Here is a 19,226-nt window from a genome sequence, read left to right on the forward strand (position 1 = left end):
TAGCAGATACATTTGCAAAAGAAGCCACAAAAAAAGAACCCCATTGATATAACTGTTATTTAGAGCGACAGAAATGAAGAGTGTAATGAAGCACTGACTGAAGAAAAGGTGGTTGAAGCAGTGTGAAGGAGAGAAAATGGGATGGTGGTTTTACAGAATTCAAAAATAAAAGTCGGAGAAATGAGGAGAACAGAAAGATGCAGGAGAGAGGAGACAGTAATATCCAGATTAAGATTTGGTCGCACTGGACTAATCTAAACATTATTTAAAAATGTTAAAATTATATTAAAAAGAATCACCTGAAGAAGAATCACCTGAATCATTATCAATATTTATTTTATTTTTTATTATTAAATGTACAGTCCCGATCCACACTCCAGACCAAATGGTGGCGGTGATGCACCATTTCTTTGTTTGCCAACTGCAAAAAAAAAGAAACGAAGAAGAAGAAAGGAACGTGAGAAAAAAAGAAGAAAATTCTGATCACGTGATTACCCTTGAACCAGGAAGTACGGTGTGGTGGATATACGGTCAGATCAAAACAATTCAAGACTAGCCTGTTGGGGAGCTGGACATAATTTTTTTCCTGTGATCACCTGGAGTCATATTCGTCCGGACATGGATGGTACGTCGTGTTTTAACAGCGGGACGGCCCGCCTTGAGAGACGTCGCCTCTCCTTATTTTGGCGATGATGACATGACAGACAGCTAACGTTAGCTTGTTAGCTTGGGTGGGTGGTTAGCCAGGTTAGCTGTCAGACCTGTTTTGGTCATCAGTTCATTCTTTTATCATATCTAACTGCCCAGACCCACTATTAATTTTGGTTTGATTGATTGTGTTGTCTTAACGCCGCCTGCCATTGAATCCTTTCTCAGTGAACGACTGTTTTTATTAGGAATGTCACACACACACATTCAGAATGTGATTAGTGTAGCTTCGACAAGCGCAGACACTTCCTTGTAACTAACAGATACAGTAACTTATTCCTAGGGACATTTGAATTGAATTATATAAAAAATAACTTCGCAGTGAATAGTGTTTTATCCATTACTGGTTAACTGTAACTGTTGATGTATTGTTTTGGTTTTTTTTCTGTTGACAAAGAGCACCAGTCAAGTTGACAAGAGACAATAGTCCCATTCACACATGTTGGACAAGGAATGCAATACATATGGTATTGTTAAGGCCTTAGCCATGCATTTCCAAGAAGGAACTGGGTTGGTGAATTATTTAGGTAATGTTATAACTTTTTCAGCCACTTTTGGAAACAACCATAAGGTATGGAGTTGTTCAGAAGTAAGGGCTGGGTGGCTAAATACATCTCCTTACTTTTCCACTCTGTTGTTTAATATGACAGCTGCACTTTTTCCAAGCGAAAGTGTGCTTACCTTCAAGCAAAGAAAAGACCGATTGGGGGGAAAAAAGTCCTTGTTTTAGCATATAATATCACCAGATAATGTCTGTATAATGTACCGTTTGCATGATATTTACACTCCATGCTCCTAACTCTGCCTCTCACCGTCCCTCCACAGAAACGCTCTTCCAGCTAAAGGTATGTATCTGTTAAAAGACTGACTCCCTATCAGCCTGATATAACTGTAAGTGGATTGTTTATTTATTTATTTATTTATTTATTTATTTATTTTCTGCGCATCTGTCTCTTTGGTTCACAGTTCACCACCAAGCAGCTCGAGAGACTGGCCAAGAAGGCAGAGAAGGACTCTGAAAAGGAGCAGGCCAAGGTCAAGAAGGTGAGCAAACCTTCTTCTTCTTCTTCGTGACATTAAGTGACAGCTGAATGGTTTAAGACGCATACTGTGTACTGTGATCTCAATCTCCCACAATGTTCCACTCCGTCTAGAGGGACCTTTGTCATAATGTTCAGTCTACATCTCTACTGTGATCTCTCTAATAGGGGCAAAATGCTCAAACATAATTGTTAGCAGCATGGATTGGTTTTTAAGGTCGTACATAAAGTAGTCTATCCAGCAGTACTTTTGTGGTTCACTAACCGCTCTATGTTTAGTACAAGTGTAAAAATGTAAAGCATCCAGACTGATAATATCATCTACTGTACATACAGAACATCTCCCTGCCATCTTTCTTCTTTTTTTCCTTGAACAGTAGTATGATGTGATCTTTGCAGTTGGCCAGTAGAGTTGATGATAATATCTGGGTGTGGCTCCAGGCTTATGAAGTCATTGTGTATGCAGCCCGCAAAACTGGCAAATGGCAGTGAGTTTACAGTGATGATTTAAATGCAGTGTAAAAACAAATGCAGTGTAAAGCTTCTCATTTTTCCTTTTACCCTCCAGTCAGTGGGTAAACAAAAAAAAAAAAGACAATAGCCTTTATTTATTTATTTCCTTTACCTCCCATGAGTTGATCAAACGAGTCAATATGTTATGCTTGACATTTTGTAGACGTTTTTCTCTCCTAATGCCAAATAAACGTAACTGAAAACGCCTAATTATCGTTAGCTAGCCAGCTTTGTTGAGTTAGCTTGCCGATTAAAACGATTGAACTATCGAGAGTCTTGGAAATAGAAGAGTGACGACAGTTAGCTTCGGCTAGTTAGCTAGCTAGGATAGTGGTCAGTGAGTTCAGCTAGCAGCGTTTTCAGTTAAGCTAGCTAGCCACACTGCCTTCTTGCTCCGTTGCTGTTAAACACACACAAAACTGTAAAGATATGCATATACACTCCATTTTAAATATTTAACGGTAATACTTATTGACATATTCAGCTATATTTTCCAACCTCTCTGGTGACCTTTCACTGCCTTTTTGTACAGTTCTGGGGCTCCGTGATTGGAATATTGCTTTTGTAATCGGTACATTTTTTTCAAATGACACCGGTGGAGTGGCACACATCAGTCAGCAGGGGGCAGCACAGCTTCAGCACTGAACAAGTTCCCCTGGTTGTTCTGTGGACTCGGTGTGTCACTATTTCACCGAGTTGAAGAGTTCTGCCACCTCTGTTCCCGTTTTAAACGTGTGTTTGGTACGGGGATGGAATATGCAGATGACTCCTCTCCCGGAACAATGCAGCTATCCCTTATTATCTCACTGGCCGGAGATATGTCCCTGTTGAGTCATGATAGTCTCTCCTCTCACATCCTGCCTAACAGCTCACATGCATTTGAAATGCTGCTGCTGCTGCTGCTGCTGCTGTTTTTATTTCCGTCGAAAGGATCATGACTGTTGTTGTTGTTGTTATTATTACTGACTTCATGTGAGCGACACTTTTCACATGTGTCGTGCTGTCCGCTCCAGAAAAATAAACAAAAAGATATACTGGACATGCTTTAAAACAATCATGAAATGATAAGTTCGCAAGCAGTATTATTTCAGAAGTCATTTAAAAAGATGACCTGGCCTGTTCTGGCTTTTTATTGTTTTGCATTTTAAAACAAAATGCATTTCGGCCTGCTGCAGTACATTCTACAGTCAAACCAGTGATGCATCCTCCCCAGTACAGTGTCCCCTTCCAATGTTTGCTCACAGCTTGTGCAGGGGAGCGGAACACAAATCAATGCCGGCAGACACGTGGTTTACATGCAGTACATGCCAACTGAGAGTGGGGGGGGGGTGGAAAAAATACAAAAATTATTTAAAGGAAGGGCTAATTGTTTATGTTCTAATGCACATTTGTAAAGACTTGAGACTACTCCTTTAGCGGATTGTTGTTGTTGTCGTTGTCGTTGTTGTTGTTGCTTAGCAGGATGTTAGTAATGGCATGAAAGGCTGAGCTGCACCCTCCTAACCCTCCATTAGTATGTAGTGCAGTGTGGCCAAAAAGGCCTTATACGTCATACCTTCACGAGTAGGATACTGTTCTTTGGATTTGTTCCGTCTGAATGAACCTTTAGTATCTGGTAATATATAATACATTAGATGAATGAATTATAATAATGCATTATAATAATATATAAAAAGACATATAAGCTTATGTACAATGTTGACGCTAAAGATTACACCACGGCGTTTCTGTGTGTGTGTGTGTGTGTCAGTCCTAGGGCGTTTACATATGTGTACATATGTGTACAAAAAAAAGTTTGAGCGCTAACAGTGTCTTTGTCTCCTCGCCAGGCTTTGCAGCAGAAAAATGTGGACTGTGCCAGAGTTTATGCAGAGAACGCGATCCGGAAAAAAAATGAAGGTCTTAATTGGCTGCGCATGGCGTCCCGGGTCGACGCGGTGGCCTCTAAAGTCCAGACCGCTGTCACCATGAAGGGAGTAAGTTACTGTGCTCAGATTATATACGGTTTTACTGTATGTTCAAAATGTGGGGGTTATAAAGCAACTATTTTCATATCACCACATCCCATCGTTCCCTCTATTTTGATAAGCTTGGGAGAGGAGAACGTGAGATTTTTTATTTTTTTTTGTCTTTCCAGAACAAGACAAATACATTATACATGCGTTTGTTTGTTTGTTTGTTTGTTTTTTCCCCAATCAGGTGTCCAAAACCATGGGCCAGGTGACCAAGTCCCTGGACAAAGCTCTGAACTCCATGGATCTCCAAAAGGTCTCTGCGATCATGGATAAGTTTGAAAGCCAAGTCCAGAACCTCGACGTCCACACCTCAGTGAGTGGCCGCCGACTGTGTGCATTTGTTCTTGTATATTGTGTGTCTTTTCATGCGGCGTTTTAGTCAAGCGTGCTTTAGAAAACTCCAGTTATGCACTTTCCCTCTCTTCCCTCTTCCCCACACCAGGTGATGGAGGACTCCATGGGCTCGGCAATGACGCTGACCACGCCTCAGGAGCAGGTGGATGACCTGATCCACCAGATAGCGGAGGAGAGCGGCCTGGAGGTGATGGACCAGCTCAGCCAGCTACCCGCAGGAGCCACCTCAGTGGGTGCGGAGAGCTCACGGAGCCAGGACAAGGAGGACCAGCTGTCTCGACGGTAAGGACCAGTGTCTGCCCAACAGCACGAGACAATGTGTGCCATCCCGGAACTACTGGGTGACGACTTAGACTCTAAACCTCCGTCCCTTCGCTGGAACCAGGCTAACAAGTAGCACATGAACGGGCAATTTAGCAGTTAGAACAGAGCATGAGATCACACCTCACACACCGAACTCTACTGTTGTAGTGCTGCGAAGTCATGAGTGAACTAAGTTTAAATGGAGAAGCTCAAAGACAGAGGCGATGTGAGAAAGCTTGTCAGAATAGTCCAATCAACTGTGGTTTGTCATATTTTGACCCAAAAACAAAATGTACAGTAAAAGACTTAAAACTTAAAGCTGCCAAGTACAAAATCAAGGTTTTCGGTTGACTAAGAATATCTACAGATGGACAAAAAAATACGAATAAAATTCGAATTTGACAGATTCTTCAGTTAAATGAACCAAACAGTTAGTTGAATGAATACTTTCATAGTTACTTTTGATTGTTTTTTATCGCTTGATATATTTAGTTGCCTCTTCTCTCTGTTTCACAGGGATGTAAATGTCCTTAGATTTTATATACCAAGCGATTCATTTAAAAAAAATCAAAATCAAAAATCAACAGATGAAATTGTTTTAGGAAGTTGTTATTCTTTTCAGCTCTATTTTTTCACTCTTATCTCCCACCCCCCCCCCCCCTCCCCCCCGGGGGAAGAGGTGCTTAAAATAATCGTACTGATGTTGATTTGAGTGAAGTGCTTCGCTGCCTGCTGCGTCTATTGTGGTGGTCTTCTCTATCTAATCACAAGCTATTTCTAGAAAGCGTAATTGGGACACGACACATGCCAGCCTGTCAGTGGCTCATTAAGCAGGTGTTGCTGTGATCATCTCATCGTCGGCGGGCTCTCTGTCGCCAGGTTGAAAGGCTCCGTTCCTCACGCTGAAGTATACTACGATTTGTCGGAAAAATAAGACCATCCGGCGTGCACGGCTCTCTGTCACAGTGTGCAAAAAAAAAAAAAAATGGTGCAAAAAATGTGGTAAATTACATCAATTAAATCTGATAATGATCATACGATAAACAAATATTCTTCTTCAACTTCAAATGTCCGCTTACTGGCTCGTTATTTCGTGATCAAAGTCACATAACTGAGCTTGCTCCACAACCGTCACCAAGTGGTTAAAATCTCTGGGGGGGGAGGGGGGGGGCTTTAAGTAGACCTTGAGTTCATATTATCTGGCTAATACAGTGACTGAAGTATCTGACAAATCAAGGCACTTCATCACATTGACGCAAGAATATCGTCTCACAGCGTGTATAATCGTATGTGTAAACTATCCCGCTTTCTCCCCACGCTCCAGGTTGGCTGCTCTGCGGAACTGAGGGCTCCTCCTCCAGGAGAGGTGTCGGGGGGGCTCGCGGCTGTGTGGAAGCAGACGAGCTTAATGGCGGCGACAGGAGCTGTGTGTGTGTGTGTGTGTGTGTGTGTCTCTATTGAACTGTTGCGACCGGGAGGACTTAATGAGCCTATCGATTACCACCCCCCCCCACCCCCCCACCCCCGCTCTATAAATACACACACACACACACACACACACAGGCTAGAAATACCACCTGAGAGGGCATGAATCTCTCTCTGGTTCACCTTCTCATTTCGATCCATCTATTCCCGTTTCCATCTTCCCCCGCTAACTCCCCATTGGATCTCATTTTACCTTTTTCTCCCTCTTTTCTCCCTCCTCCTCCTCCTCCTCCTCTTCCTCCTGTGGCTACACTTCTCAAATCACACACTTTTGGATGTAAGCTTTTAAAAAAAAAAAACAACAAAAAAAAAAAAGAAGAAGAAACCCATTTTACAAACTGTATAATGTACAGGGGTGAAAAAAAGATGTATCTACATGTTGTTTTTAAGTTTTATTTCTGTTCTGGGCTCTGTCAGCTCAGAAATGATTGAAATCGAGGTTTCTTTCGGGAGGAAGGAAGGAAATATCCGTTTTTGCGCTTTGGTGTAAAGTGTAAAACAGATAGGGACGCTTTGGCTGGTCTCCCTCCCTCATCGGGCCCACCCAAGTAACAGCAGCTCCGTGACATCGTTATAACACTACACAGCAAAGGACAAGCCTGTTGTTTCTCATTGTCAGAATCAATGATTTCTGTGTTGTGCGTTTGATCGGATTATTATTGTTATTGTTATTATTATTATTATTATTTCTCATGCCTGTATTCGGACCTTTTGCTTTGAGCGCCTTATTTGGGATGCAGGCGCTTGCGTATAGGTGCTTCCCTCCCCAGTGCCTGAAGGACAGTAGTTTTAGAGAGAGCGAAACCCGGCCGACATTGGTCAGAACAGCAATCCCCCGTGGGCCGAGGCGTTTCCTTCAAGCCGGCTTCACTTCAGCGCTGACTGTGACGAGTGTGAGCCTAACCCTCTTCTTGGCTTTTGGGGGGGTGTGTGTGTGTTGTTTTTTTTTTTTTTTTTTTTTAAAGGTGTTGAAGCTCTCGCCCCCACGCAACACTGAAACCTCACTCAGATATTTTTGGAAGCTTCTCTGTCTCAAAATAAAGTAATCATACACCCACCTGTCTCAGGAGGAGAGCAGGGATGTACATGCTGGATCTTTTTGTTTGTTTGTTTTTTTTTTAATTTGACAATATCTACTCCTGATTTGCCTTGCGAGCCACCTATTTTGCTCGAAACGTTGATTTGTGAAAAGTTTCAGGTCAATGCGGGGGCTGTGTTGAAAGACGGTTTGCATCAATGATATTGAAAGAAAGAATAAAATGTACAATGGCAACGGCGTGAGTTAACAGAAGCCTGGTTCCCCTTTTTACTCTTGTCTCTTTCTTTTTTTCGGGGCTCTGCATTGAGTTTTCTAACGCTCCCTTCTTTGAGGTCCGGACCTCCACCTACGACGAGAGCAGCTACACCCTCTGACAATGTCTTCAGTTTTGTCGATTTTGTACTCCACAAAGTTCAGCAGACCTTGCAGCACTTCTTTGTTTTTGTATATTTATCTTGTGAAAATAAAGTCTCTCCCTCTGACCTACGGCCTTTCATTCGACTTCAGCGGTTCGCGTGTTTGAAACCACCTTGTTTCAAGCGGTTACGTTGTTCGTCCGTGTTAGACACTCTGTGACCAGGGGCAGGAGATCGGTGTTGTTTCTGGGAACACGGAGGCATTTAGTGACAAACACTAATGACACAGTGTGGGGGTCCGTAGGCTGATTAGACTTCACTCTCTGTGACCAATATCTTTAGGGAGGGCAATGTCGGTCGGTCCAGACTGAGAGATCTCGACAGCTGCTGGATGTGGATTGTCGTGAAAGTTTGGACAGACATTCGTGTTCCCCAGGGGGTGAATCTCAGCGACTTGTGCGTGATCCCCTGACTTTTTTTTTTTTTTTGCCTATAGCGCCACCGTGAGGTTGACGTTTGAGTGGAATGCCTCAACAACTGACGCATGAAGTTTGCTGTTACACTTTGGAACTTAACAGCAGCTTTAATTTGAACAACTTCGTATTTCTTTTTATGTGTGGAGTGCGGAAGAAGGCCTTTCGTGTGGCAAGACTTACAAAAAGCATAACTGAACAGTCAAATGAATGAATGGAATTAGGGGGGAAAAAATTACACATTGTGAAGATTTCATAGGCTTTTTTTTTTTTTTTGCCTTAAAGAGGACCTTTTCCTTATTTTCTGTCATATACACAGTGCTGAACAAATGCATTAGACCACCTGTCATAAAAATGAGACAAATATTTTAGAAATCTGTCAAAAACTTGTTTCAAACTAAAAATTGTGTTATTATTTATTAGGCAAATAACAACTAAATAGTCCTTATTCACATATATTAACCAAAAATCTTAATATTCTGTACGACCTCCTTTGGCCCTGATAACAGCTTGCATTCTTTGCAACCACTAAAACAAATGTTTCTGTTCAGGAATGCAAGTAAATAACTGTAAATGTGCTTTACTATTTTCTTCTGTTTTTTGAGAATAGATAAATAAATAAATTTGAGAATTCTTGGATAACAACAATAATTATATTTCAGCATTAAAGAGATCATTTTGATTAAAGAGCTTGGCTTGCACATACTGGTGGATTAACCATTACAGAGACATCAGCAATACTGTTCATTTAGGGCAGCGGTGGCAAACACCTTACACTGGGTGGGGGGGGTCTAATACATTTGTTAAGCACTGTATATATAATGTTACAATGTCGGCTATTCATACTAAACGTTGCCAAAGTTGCCAAATAATGAGGTACACGTATGTAAAAGTAATATCTGAGCCAAAAGCTCAGGCTGCAGACTGCTCAGAACGCTCCGTTTCCATTTTTTTTTTTTTTTGCAACTGCCGTGTCTATCTGATGTCACATAGACACGGATGTCCTTATATGGCGTCTCTGCTCCGGGCGCAGTAACGTCAGGTTTGCAGTTTGAACTCGCCGAGAACTCCGGTTCTTTCTTTTATCCTTAATGTCTTCGCCCCAAGTTGAAACATTTCCATCCGGCGCTGATGTTTTCGCCTCAACTTGTCCCGCCCAGAGCAAATTCACGTGGGCCTACATCCACGTCCTTTTGGCTTCTCATGTAGGCTACCCGCACTGTGCTGAACTCACCTTTTTTTTTAGGCGGGGTGCTGTTTCACTGGGAGACTCTTTTGACACCTGTCCTCAGTATTTACAAAACCACTGACATTCATTTGTGACAACTTCAGACAGCAGACACAGCTGCGCGGACACTACAGAGGACGGGAGGGTGAAGGTGTGTCCTTCCGTCAGATCCGCGTTCATGTGCCTGTTTGACATGCGTGATGGAGGTTATTGCTCTCATGTAATGTGGAATCTCTTTCCAGATTTGTGAGGAGAAAAAAAAAAGAAAAAAAAAAAGGGGATGTCACGACACGCTGTTGCCAAGCCTTCTAGCCGAGGACAACCTCGCGTGGCCTGGTGCTAGAAATTGGCATTTCGGGACAATGCTTTTGGATTAGTCATCGCGGCTGCTCGTGATCTCATTTGCAACACAAGGCAGATCATAACCGCCGCTCGGAGTTGGTTCATGAATATTCACGCAGATGCAGTGTGTGTTTAGGCGAAGGCAGATGCAGGCCGCTGTATTCTCTGGGTAAACAGTCGAAACTGCGGCGCGAAAACAGAAAATAGTCCTGTAATTTCTCACCCGAAGCCATAACGGGGGGGAAGTGTCAAGGAAGGTGCCTTCGCTCTTTCTCTGTCCCCCCCTCTTCCTGCTGCCTCTTTCCCTTTCTGTTTGCGTAATAAGTCAGGAGGTAAATTATCATAGCACGGGTAAATAATTAGACAGCCCGGGGAGGGGAGCAGCACAAATGCCAGGCAGGAAATGTGCGTGCCTGGCAGCCCCATAACAACTGGCTGTCGCTCCACGAAATGTCAAAGAAGAGGCCAGAGCGATCACCCCAGCAGGTTGTCTTGGCGTGCGCTGAGTGTTTCCACTGTGGACTCCCCCGCCTTTTCTTTTTCTGGAAGCCCTGACTTAGCCACGGTGACAGAAGGAGGACGCGCCACTCATGAAAACACAATAGATGATGCACAGGATGTCCCGGGACTGCTGACTTTAACGCAGCGAGCCGTGGCAGGTGATATCCAGGATGAGCCCGGTGACCTGGCTTGAACCCTCCCGGGGGAAGAAAACTGGAGGTTATGAATTGAAAATGGCTTTTTAAATATGTAAGCGACTGCCAGCGGGAGCCAGTTACTATAAAAAGGGATGCTCGCAGGGTTGTGCTGACAGAATGGAGTTCCCCTTTAGTGCCACGTTCCCCAGATGGGGCGGCAGTGTCAGGTTTCCCGGGTTTGTGTCTGCCGTTTGTGTACGACAAATAAGCAATAGCCCACTTGGCAGCGGGTGTTTGTAACTGGAAACCGCTCATCGAGCGTCGTGAGTGCCGATCCTCCTCCGTGAGCGTAACGGATCGGTGTCGCGAGACACTACAGGGATCAAAGGTCAGGAAAGGGGAGCTGACAGTGAAAGTCAGGAGTTAGCTGGGCAGCAGAGAGGAGCAACACAATGTCCATGTGTGCGTAAGACAATAAGAAAGTGGGCGTGAGCAGGAAGCGGCCTCATCATGACAGCCAGCAGCCCCTGTGGTGTGCACGACTTCCACAAGCTGGATCATGTTGTTACGTCTTCAGTTTCTTGCAATTCCGCCATTTTACTTTGGTCAGGAAATTAAATGCATGTCACCCTGAGTCTGTGTGTGATGGGTAATCCCCGGCTGCAAACCCCCCCCCCCCCCTCCCATCCTCCCCCCCCCCCCCCCCCCCATCCAGTGGATAGAAATCGCGGTGTTCCCTCTCCCATGTGACCGCCCCTGTTTATTGGCTGAGGAACGGGGAGAGTTGACGCTTTGGACCGCTGCGATTGGATTAATGAAGGATTACGTCAAGGTGCCCGGAGAGAGACAGGAAGTAGTGGGGTTTCTCCTTAAAAATAAAACGCACGACGATTTGTCATGGCAAAGTATGTGAGCGTGCTAGATCAATAATACCGGACTGTAGTAGACAAAGCATTAATGATCCCAGCGTGTATTAGCGTTATGTCCGGATAGACCTTATAGGCGGCCACCCCTGCTCAAAATTGAAACAATGAAAGTCTTTCGAATGTATTTTAACACACGCTGCACAACAGGGCCTCAAATTCAGGTAATAATCTTGCAAATAGTAGTGTTTTTTCCCCCCCCTTTCTTTTCCTCATGTACAGTGGGACCTGCCACTTGACAAACCAGTTTACACACCAGCATACTCTCAATAAGAGTGTAATACAAATTGAAGCAACTATTTATTTGAATTTTACTCAAGGCCATATAAGGAAATATTCCACAGTTGGATTAACCTGCTCATGTGCACACATACAAGGAATTTGACTGTTTTTTTGACTGAATAGACAGGACTATTGTGTACACAAGTATGGGGGGAAAATAGGTGTACATATAAATATATATAAAAGGTTGGAGGGGTCTGGGGAAAAAAATGTGCTGTTGGGCCCCTAATGCCCCCCCCCCCACTGCACTGGAATAACACTTCATTTGGATGAATTTGTGGTAAGCTTTTAAAGCCCGCTTTGTCCACCAATGTGCTCCTCAATAAAGCAAAAGGGGTTTTATTTTGGCATTTCACGACCGGAAGTGCGAGCGTTGCTGGAGCTAGCTTTACCGACGTCGCTCTGAGCAGCAAAGCAAACGGCATCCGAGCTACGATGCCCTCAGCTTTCATCAGCCGCGGAGACGACACTAACGGGAGGCGAGGCGAGGCTTTGGTCCGCCGACACCGACATCTTAGCGTCGAGTAGACAAAAGCGGGAAAGCGTGAGAGGACCTGTGTGAGTGTTGTGTGTTTCCTGTGTGCCGGGGGCGGGGGGTGGGGGGGGGCCGTGGAGCTGGGCTCGGACAGGACAGGGCGGGGTGATGTTTAGGTTCCGGTATAAAGGCAGCGAGAAAATGGGAACCAGACGAGATGTAGAGCCGGCCGCCGACGCTGTCGTTTTATACCGGAGAGCAGAATGAGAAGTTTACCGTCCTGGTGAAACAGGGCGGCGGTGTAACCGTCTTGGGGAGGCCGCTGGCGCTGGGAGAAGCGTGTCTCTGCGGCGCCCCTCCGCCCACTGTCAGTCAATAAGATGAGGACGCTATTTACATTCTGTTGTCTCTTCCTTATTACCGGCGGAGCGGACCGGGCGTGGGCCACCGGAAACCTAACTGTCGACAGCAGCGACGACGCCAACCTGACGGCCGACAGCAGCAGCAGGTATATCAGAATCGGGGACGGGTCGTCGCAGGAATTTGAGTTTCCTGAAAACACCAACGGCGTGATTGTAATCTCCAGCCAGTACCGGAGCGCCGCGGCCAGCAGGAAGGGCCGCGAGAGCTGGAAGCAGACGGTGAGAGTCCGCTCCCTGGACCCGGAGGTCCTCTCCATCCTTAACGTGACGGACAGCGGCCACGCAGGAGCGGCCAAGAGCTACATCATCAGCATCCGCTCCGGGTTCCCAGGCAGGGCTCAGCTGGAGATCCAGCTGCTGGACCTGGACCAGGATTCGGTGCCGGTTCTGGTCGAGAAGAGGACGGATTACTCCATCAGAGTGGCGCCCGGGAACGATGACCCGGCCACCCGGCTCATCCAGTCGGGTGGCCTGTCCCATTTCTCTGAGAACCCCGTGCTGTTTGCCTTGCTGCCCCTCATCTTCGTCAACAAGTGTGCCTTCGGGTGCAAGGTGGAGGTGGAGGTGCTGCGGGGTCTGCTGAGGAGCCCCGTGCCGCTGCTCCTAGGGGTGCTGGGTCAGTTCCTGGTGATGCCATTGTACGCCTACTGTGTGTCCCGGCTGGCCTCACTGCCCAAAGCGCTCTCCCTGGGCCTGGTCATCACCTGCTCCGCCCCGGGTGGCGGGGGCGGCTACCTGTACAGCCTGCTGCTCGGAGGGGACGTCACCCTGGCGATCTCCATGACCCTGGTCTCCACGGTGGTGGCGGCGGCGGCCATGCCTTTGTCGTCGGCTCTGTACGGCCGGCTGCTGGGTGTGCACGCCGCCCTGCACGTGCCGTTCGTGAAGATCCTCGGCACCCTCCTCTTCATCGCCATCCCCATCTCGCTTGGCATGCTGGTCAAGCTGCGCCTTCCCGCCCTCACGCGCGTCCTGCTGGCGCTCATACGACCCTTCAGCTTCGTGCTCATCGTGGGGGGCATCTTCATGGCCTATCAAATGGGCGCGTCCATCCTGGCCAACGTCCGGCCCCAGATCGTGGCAGCCGGGGTGACGGTGCCTTTGCTGGGGCTGGTGGTCGGGGCCATCCTGGCCAAGCTGGCGGGCCTGGCCCCGCCGCAGAGGAAGACGGTCAGCATCGAGGTGGGCGTCCAGAACAGCCTGCTGGCTCTCGCCGTCATGCAGCTGTCCTTCCGCCGGGCGGAGGCCGACTTCGCGTCCCAGGCCCCCTTCATCGTGGCCCTCAGCAGCACCTCGGAGATGCTGCTCATTGTCCTGGGGTACTTTGCCCAGCGGAGGTTGTGCGGTTCTGCCGTCCCCAGGAGTGACGCCTGATTGTAGCCGCAGTTGTTTCTGTTCCGAACTTTTTGAAGAATGAACCCTTTCGAACCTGTGGAGATGTGGTGGCCCCGCAGTCTTTGGCTACAAGACCCCCAACAATCACCAGTCCAGTCACCACCTTTGAGGTGCACAGGACCGTGAATGGACTTTCTTTTTTTGTTGTGTTTTGTCGTTGTTTTTCGTATTTTTCATGAAAACCAAAGGCCTTTTACCCCTCTGAGACCTTTTTTTGGTGTTTATTTTGCAGTATGTACTTTTTAAAAATCAGATTATACTGTGAGGTACTTAATGTAAATATTCCTAACAAGAGAAATACCTATGAAAGAAAAAAAAAGATATTTTTGTACCAGATGACTTTTTTTTGTAATCCAAGAGCAAAGATTGATTTGCATCATGTTTACAAGAGGTCCATGTGTCTTAGCCTGGGGGAGAATTTATTTGGGGTGGGGGTGGTTTTGAGCGGAATCATTTGAGAATCAAATGGGAACATGATGATGTTTTGAAAGTATTTGCTACTGATTGTGTTTCCTGGATCTGCGAATCCATGTACTTGAATATTAGAGAGGGGGACATTTAAGAAAAAGTGAATAAAAAAAAAAAAACACCCAACCAAATGTTAAAGCAAGTTTGTCTAGAGTGTGTGTGTGTGTGTGTGTGCCAAGAAACATGTCTAACAGGCTGTTTGTTGTAGCAAAACAGCTTCACGGCACTCGCTGAAATTCCCACGTGGGACCTTTTTTTTTTTTTTTTTTTTTTGCCGTATCAAATTTCTGATTATCTTTGGATTAAAAGCTACTGTTTTCCTCTCACATTTAACATGCTTTTTTTTTATTTTTTAAATGTCACGACATCATGCCCCACAAGAGCAGGACGTCACTGAAACGCTCACGAGAAGCTAAAACTCTCCTCTGAAAGCCGAACCAAACACAAACGCACACACACAACCTTCAGTCTACCTTCACATGGGTCTTATCTGTGTGACATGCCTTCGGTTTAGTGACTAAACTGTTGTGCCCAAAGGACAAAGTCCACTTTTTAATCAGCTAACTCCCAACTACTGACCGCAGGTTCAGAATTCAGATTGTGCACCCTGCACTGTTCACAACCAAACGCAGCCACCTTCCGTTTCCTGTCTTTGAGAAAACGCCTCGGTGAACTGGGGAGGGGGTTTTACGCGCAGGTACTTTTATGTGCAAGGCATGCGTTTCCTGTCTCCGCGTCAAGAGCAGCCAGCCTCGCAGTGGGAAACGGGGGGAGGGGGGAGGGGGGGGGAGTCCAGACCTGCTGCTGTTTCGACCCCAGCAGATTTCACAGAGCTCTCAGGAATGCAGCACAGGGAGCCGTGAAGCCTCCGGGCCGAGCTGACTCTCGGTCTGTGCTGGGGCCTTTCAACTCCTCCGGCGGTGGAGGGGCAAACTAAGCACATTTACTCAAGTGCTGCACTTGAGTACAGTTTTGAGGTACTTGTTCTTTCCTTGAGTATTTCCGCACTGCTGTTTTCCACTTCACTACAATTAACAGGCAAATGTTGTACTTTTTACTCCAGATTCAGATTAACAACGCAAAACATGATTAACAAACACATCATGGTGTGATATTGTAGATTAAGACAAAACTTGACACAAGGTACCCGGCAGTATATAAAGAATTCCAAATTGGCCCCACCTTTAAAGCGCATTTTGAGGCTGACGCTGTTGTACTTTTATTTAAGTAGATTTTTTTTTTTTTTGAACTTTTACTTGTGTACTTTTGAGTATTTCTACACTGTGGTGTTGCCTCACAGAAGAGGGGAAGCCCGGTCCTCTGTGTTTCTCTCACAGGAGAACGACGACTACAAGCCCCCCCCCCCCCCCCCCCCCCCCCGCTGCTAGCCAAGAGCATCCCTAGATCTTACCTCCCATCTAGCTTGCACATCTTCAACACGTCCCCGTTCTTACATTTTTACACAAGCTTCTAAATCGATTTTTAACATGATTTAAATTCAAGATTATGCAAATAGCTTCTTTTTTTCCTCTTTTTTTTGGGGGGAAATTCTCTTTTCATTTGAGTAGAAAGTCCACGTGTACGAAACGTCTTACATTATACACACATCGTACACTACGTTATTCGATTTTTGAAACCAAAATAAAACAAAACAAGACAAACCGAAAAGCCAAAGAGTCCGCGTGCAGCAGAGAACCAGGGAGGTCACACATCAATTTGCCAAAATCCAAATCAAAAAGTCTGATCTATATGGGTTGACAAATTCAGTCCGTCCTTTCCAACATGTCTCAAATATGTCTGTCTTGAGTCTCAGAGCAAAATGTTCATTTTTCCATTACAAAAATGTCATGCATTACATGAAACCAGTCTAAACAAATCTAAAAATGCGAGTGATGGTCCATGTGGAGCCCAAATATACTAAATTCATCATCTAAGTCTTTTTTTTTTTTTTTTACTTTATGTCTCTGTTCTGATGTTATTGCTCACTTTAAATCACAAAATAGGTTTGCTGAACATTGACTGAATAATTTCTTTATTCAGTTTTGTAATTTCGAGGTGCAGGAAATGTGATATTTCTTTTATGGTGCCACAGTACAAAATGACCAGAGTACAATTTTAATTCGAATTTTAACACGATTTAGGTTCAAGATTGTTGTCTACTTGATCTGTCTGAATCTGAATCTTTACTTTTAATCTAAAACAGCAGGAAATGTGATAAATGTATGAATACAGTCATTTATTAATACATCGTAAATAAGTCAGTAACTGCTTCAGGGGTAGCTGGAAATTCTGGCTTTCAGAAGCTGTGTTGTGTTTTCATGCAATCACAGTGACACCATGTTGACATCATGCCTTCCCTCCTTCTCAGACTTCATTACGCGCGCACACACACACACACACACACACACACACACACACACACACAGGAAATCCTGCTGAGGTCCAGATCCAGTCAGTCCTCAATCAAAACCTTTCCCTCCAGTGACAGTGGCTCACTTCTGATTCAGACAAGAGCTGCCACCGTAACTGAATGTGTGTGTGTGTGTGTGTGTGTGTCCTCAGGTGTCACTGTGTGTCACTCTTCATGGGGCTGACAGGTTGATGAACTGGCTGGTAGATATTTGCACTCAGCCCTGCACATCAGCACTCCTGTTTATATTACTATCCCGCACATTAGTGGCACAATAGGACGAGAAGGCTCTTCAAAAATTCATGAGGACACATTGCATTAACTTTTCATGAGTTCCTTTCACCGGCTCCCATGGGGCGGGTTTTTCCCCGCTGCTTGCCGCGAATAATGCTGGGAAGTCCAGAAAACACATGGGCGGCTTGAGGGGAGAGGAGCCCACTGTGCGCTGTGAGGAAGGATCTTCGCTCAGACACACCAAAGGGCAAGACGGAGCCTGCTGCCGCACAGCCATGGTCACTGAGTGTGACGTGGCGAGGTGCGGCACTCGCTATGCGTCAAACGCCTTATTTGTATACCTGAGGATAGATGGATCCTCCAGGCCTTCAAAAACCAGGCCAGACTTCTATCATGAAAAGGGGGAAGCTTACAGTGCAGTCACACCTGTCTTTACACGCCATTCTGATTGCATGCTCAGACTCTTCACCACCTTGAAGCCTCAAAGTCGGTTGTTCTTCTTAAAGGCTCACAACTGGATTGGAAAGTGGTTCGTTCACAATGTACTGTCACCTTTGATCAAGAAAAGCATCCGCATACTTCTCCCACCACTGAGTATTAGTATGTAATGTGCAACTGGAACACAGTTATGAACCCACGCAAACTTTCTGTCATGTTTCATTCACTCGACTATGTAGACTTTCTGCTTCCTGTGTGGATCTGTCGAAACGTCAAAAGTCAGATGGTGTAAAAAAAGGAATCATGTCTCTTTTAAAGGCCCACATGATTGCTCCATTGCTTACGTGTTTAACCCTAATTAGAGGTCACGTTTGATTTATGTAAGCTTTTGAAATACACATGCAGAGTTCAGCTGAGCTTACATGCTCTTTTTAGGGCAAAGTCCTGTTAAGATTTACGCTGAATAATAAACGAGAGAAAGGACTCGGGACGGGACAATAACATTGTATATACAATGCAGGGCGCGGTAAACTGATGCTCCTATTCTCTTCGGCTGCGTGTGTTTCAAAGGAGGGGAAGTAGGCTACGCAACAAAAAGTTCGGGTTGAGTTTCGAAACTGGTTCCCTCTCAATTGTTTGCTGTTCTCAGAGAGCACACAAAGTCTTGTTCAGCAAGTTCACGTGGCGCTCACTGTGCCAGAGCCACAGGAGAATAGCCTACTTTTTCAGTCGCCACCTTTCAAAGTGGAATTCATTTAACATAAAGAACTATTTGACTATTGACTACTGAGTTAAATACAATAGAGAGGGTAAATACTTTCCGTACTGGAACCATTTCAGCCCTATGGTATCTCTAAAGCTCAGGAAACTGATTGAATGTACAAAATCCCTTCATGCGATCTGACCCACAGGGGAATGGTACACAGCACGAGAATGTATATTTTATAGTGGTTGTTGTGGGAGGTTTTAACAGCACACTGGATCTCTAATGAACGGCTGCATACCTCCAGTCAGTCAGTGATGGTAAACAGGCCACCTGAGGCTATAAAAAAAGCCTGTTGGCTTTCTGTGTCATTCATTGATCTGTTTGTCTCTTGTCGTGTCTGGTGATATTGGATCTGTTTTAATACAGTTGTCCAGAGTGAGAAGCGTATCATCCGAGGGTAAACTTTTAAAACAAACATCTACAAAAAACAACAACAACAAAACAGACAAGGCCTTTAAAACTCCGGGTTATTTCCTGTTTGTACCACAGCAGAATAGAGTTGTTGCAGGGGTGACGTGTTTTTGTAGGACAACCCGGAAGTTAGCGTCGCCCTGGTTACCTCGACAAAAAGCCAATGGGATTTGCCTATGGGATGTTGGATTATTGCAGAAAATAAACCCTGTGGCAAACAAAAGTTTATGATACGTACGTGTTTTGTTAAGCAAGACAATCTTAAAATTAACACCGCTTTTATGATTTTTGAAGCGTAAATGGAATCGCCAGAAGTAAAACGCTAATGTTAGGCTATAAACGAACTACACCACGGTCGCATTACTTCGACGTCACCACCATTAAGCTTAACTTTTACGAGAATATAGATAGATATAGATATATAGACAGATAGATATAGAGTATAAACACAACGAGGCTGTAAAGGCGGACTAGTGAGTAGATGGCTTTCCGTGTTCGGTATGAAGAC

General features: G+C 45.3%; 1 protein-coding gene across 1 annotated transcript; it reads left to right on the top strand.

Annotated features, from left to right (window-relative positions):
• Positions 1-530: 530 nt before the first annotated feature.
• On the top strand, positions 531-14,732 carry slc10a3 (solute carrier family 10 member 3). The gene is given in 7 exon segments (XM_070907263.1): positions 531-625; positions 1,534-1,553; positions 1,675-1,752; positions 4,091-4,237; positions 4,461-4,589; positions 4,719-4,924; positions 12,680-14,732. Coding segments are annotated over 7 exon segments (1,878 nt in total). The 5' UTR covers positions 531-618; the 3' UTR covers positions 13,971-14,732.
• The last annotated feature ends 4,494 nt before the right edge of the window (positions 14,733-19,226 follow it).

The sequence above is a fragment of the Enoplosus armatus genome, chromosome 6 (genome assembly GCF_043641665.1).
Source record: "Enoplosus armatus isolate fEnoArm2 chromosome 6, fEnoArm2.hap1, whole genome shotgun sequence".
NCBI classification, from domain to species: domain Eukaryota; kingdom Metazoa; phylum Chordata; class Actinopteri; order Centrarchiformes; family Enoplosidae; genus Enoplosus; species Enoplosus armatus.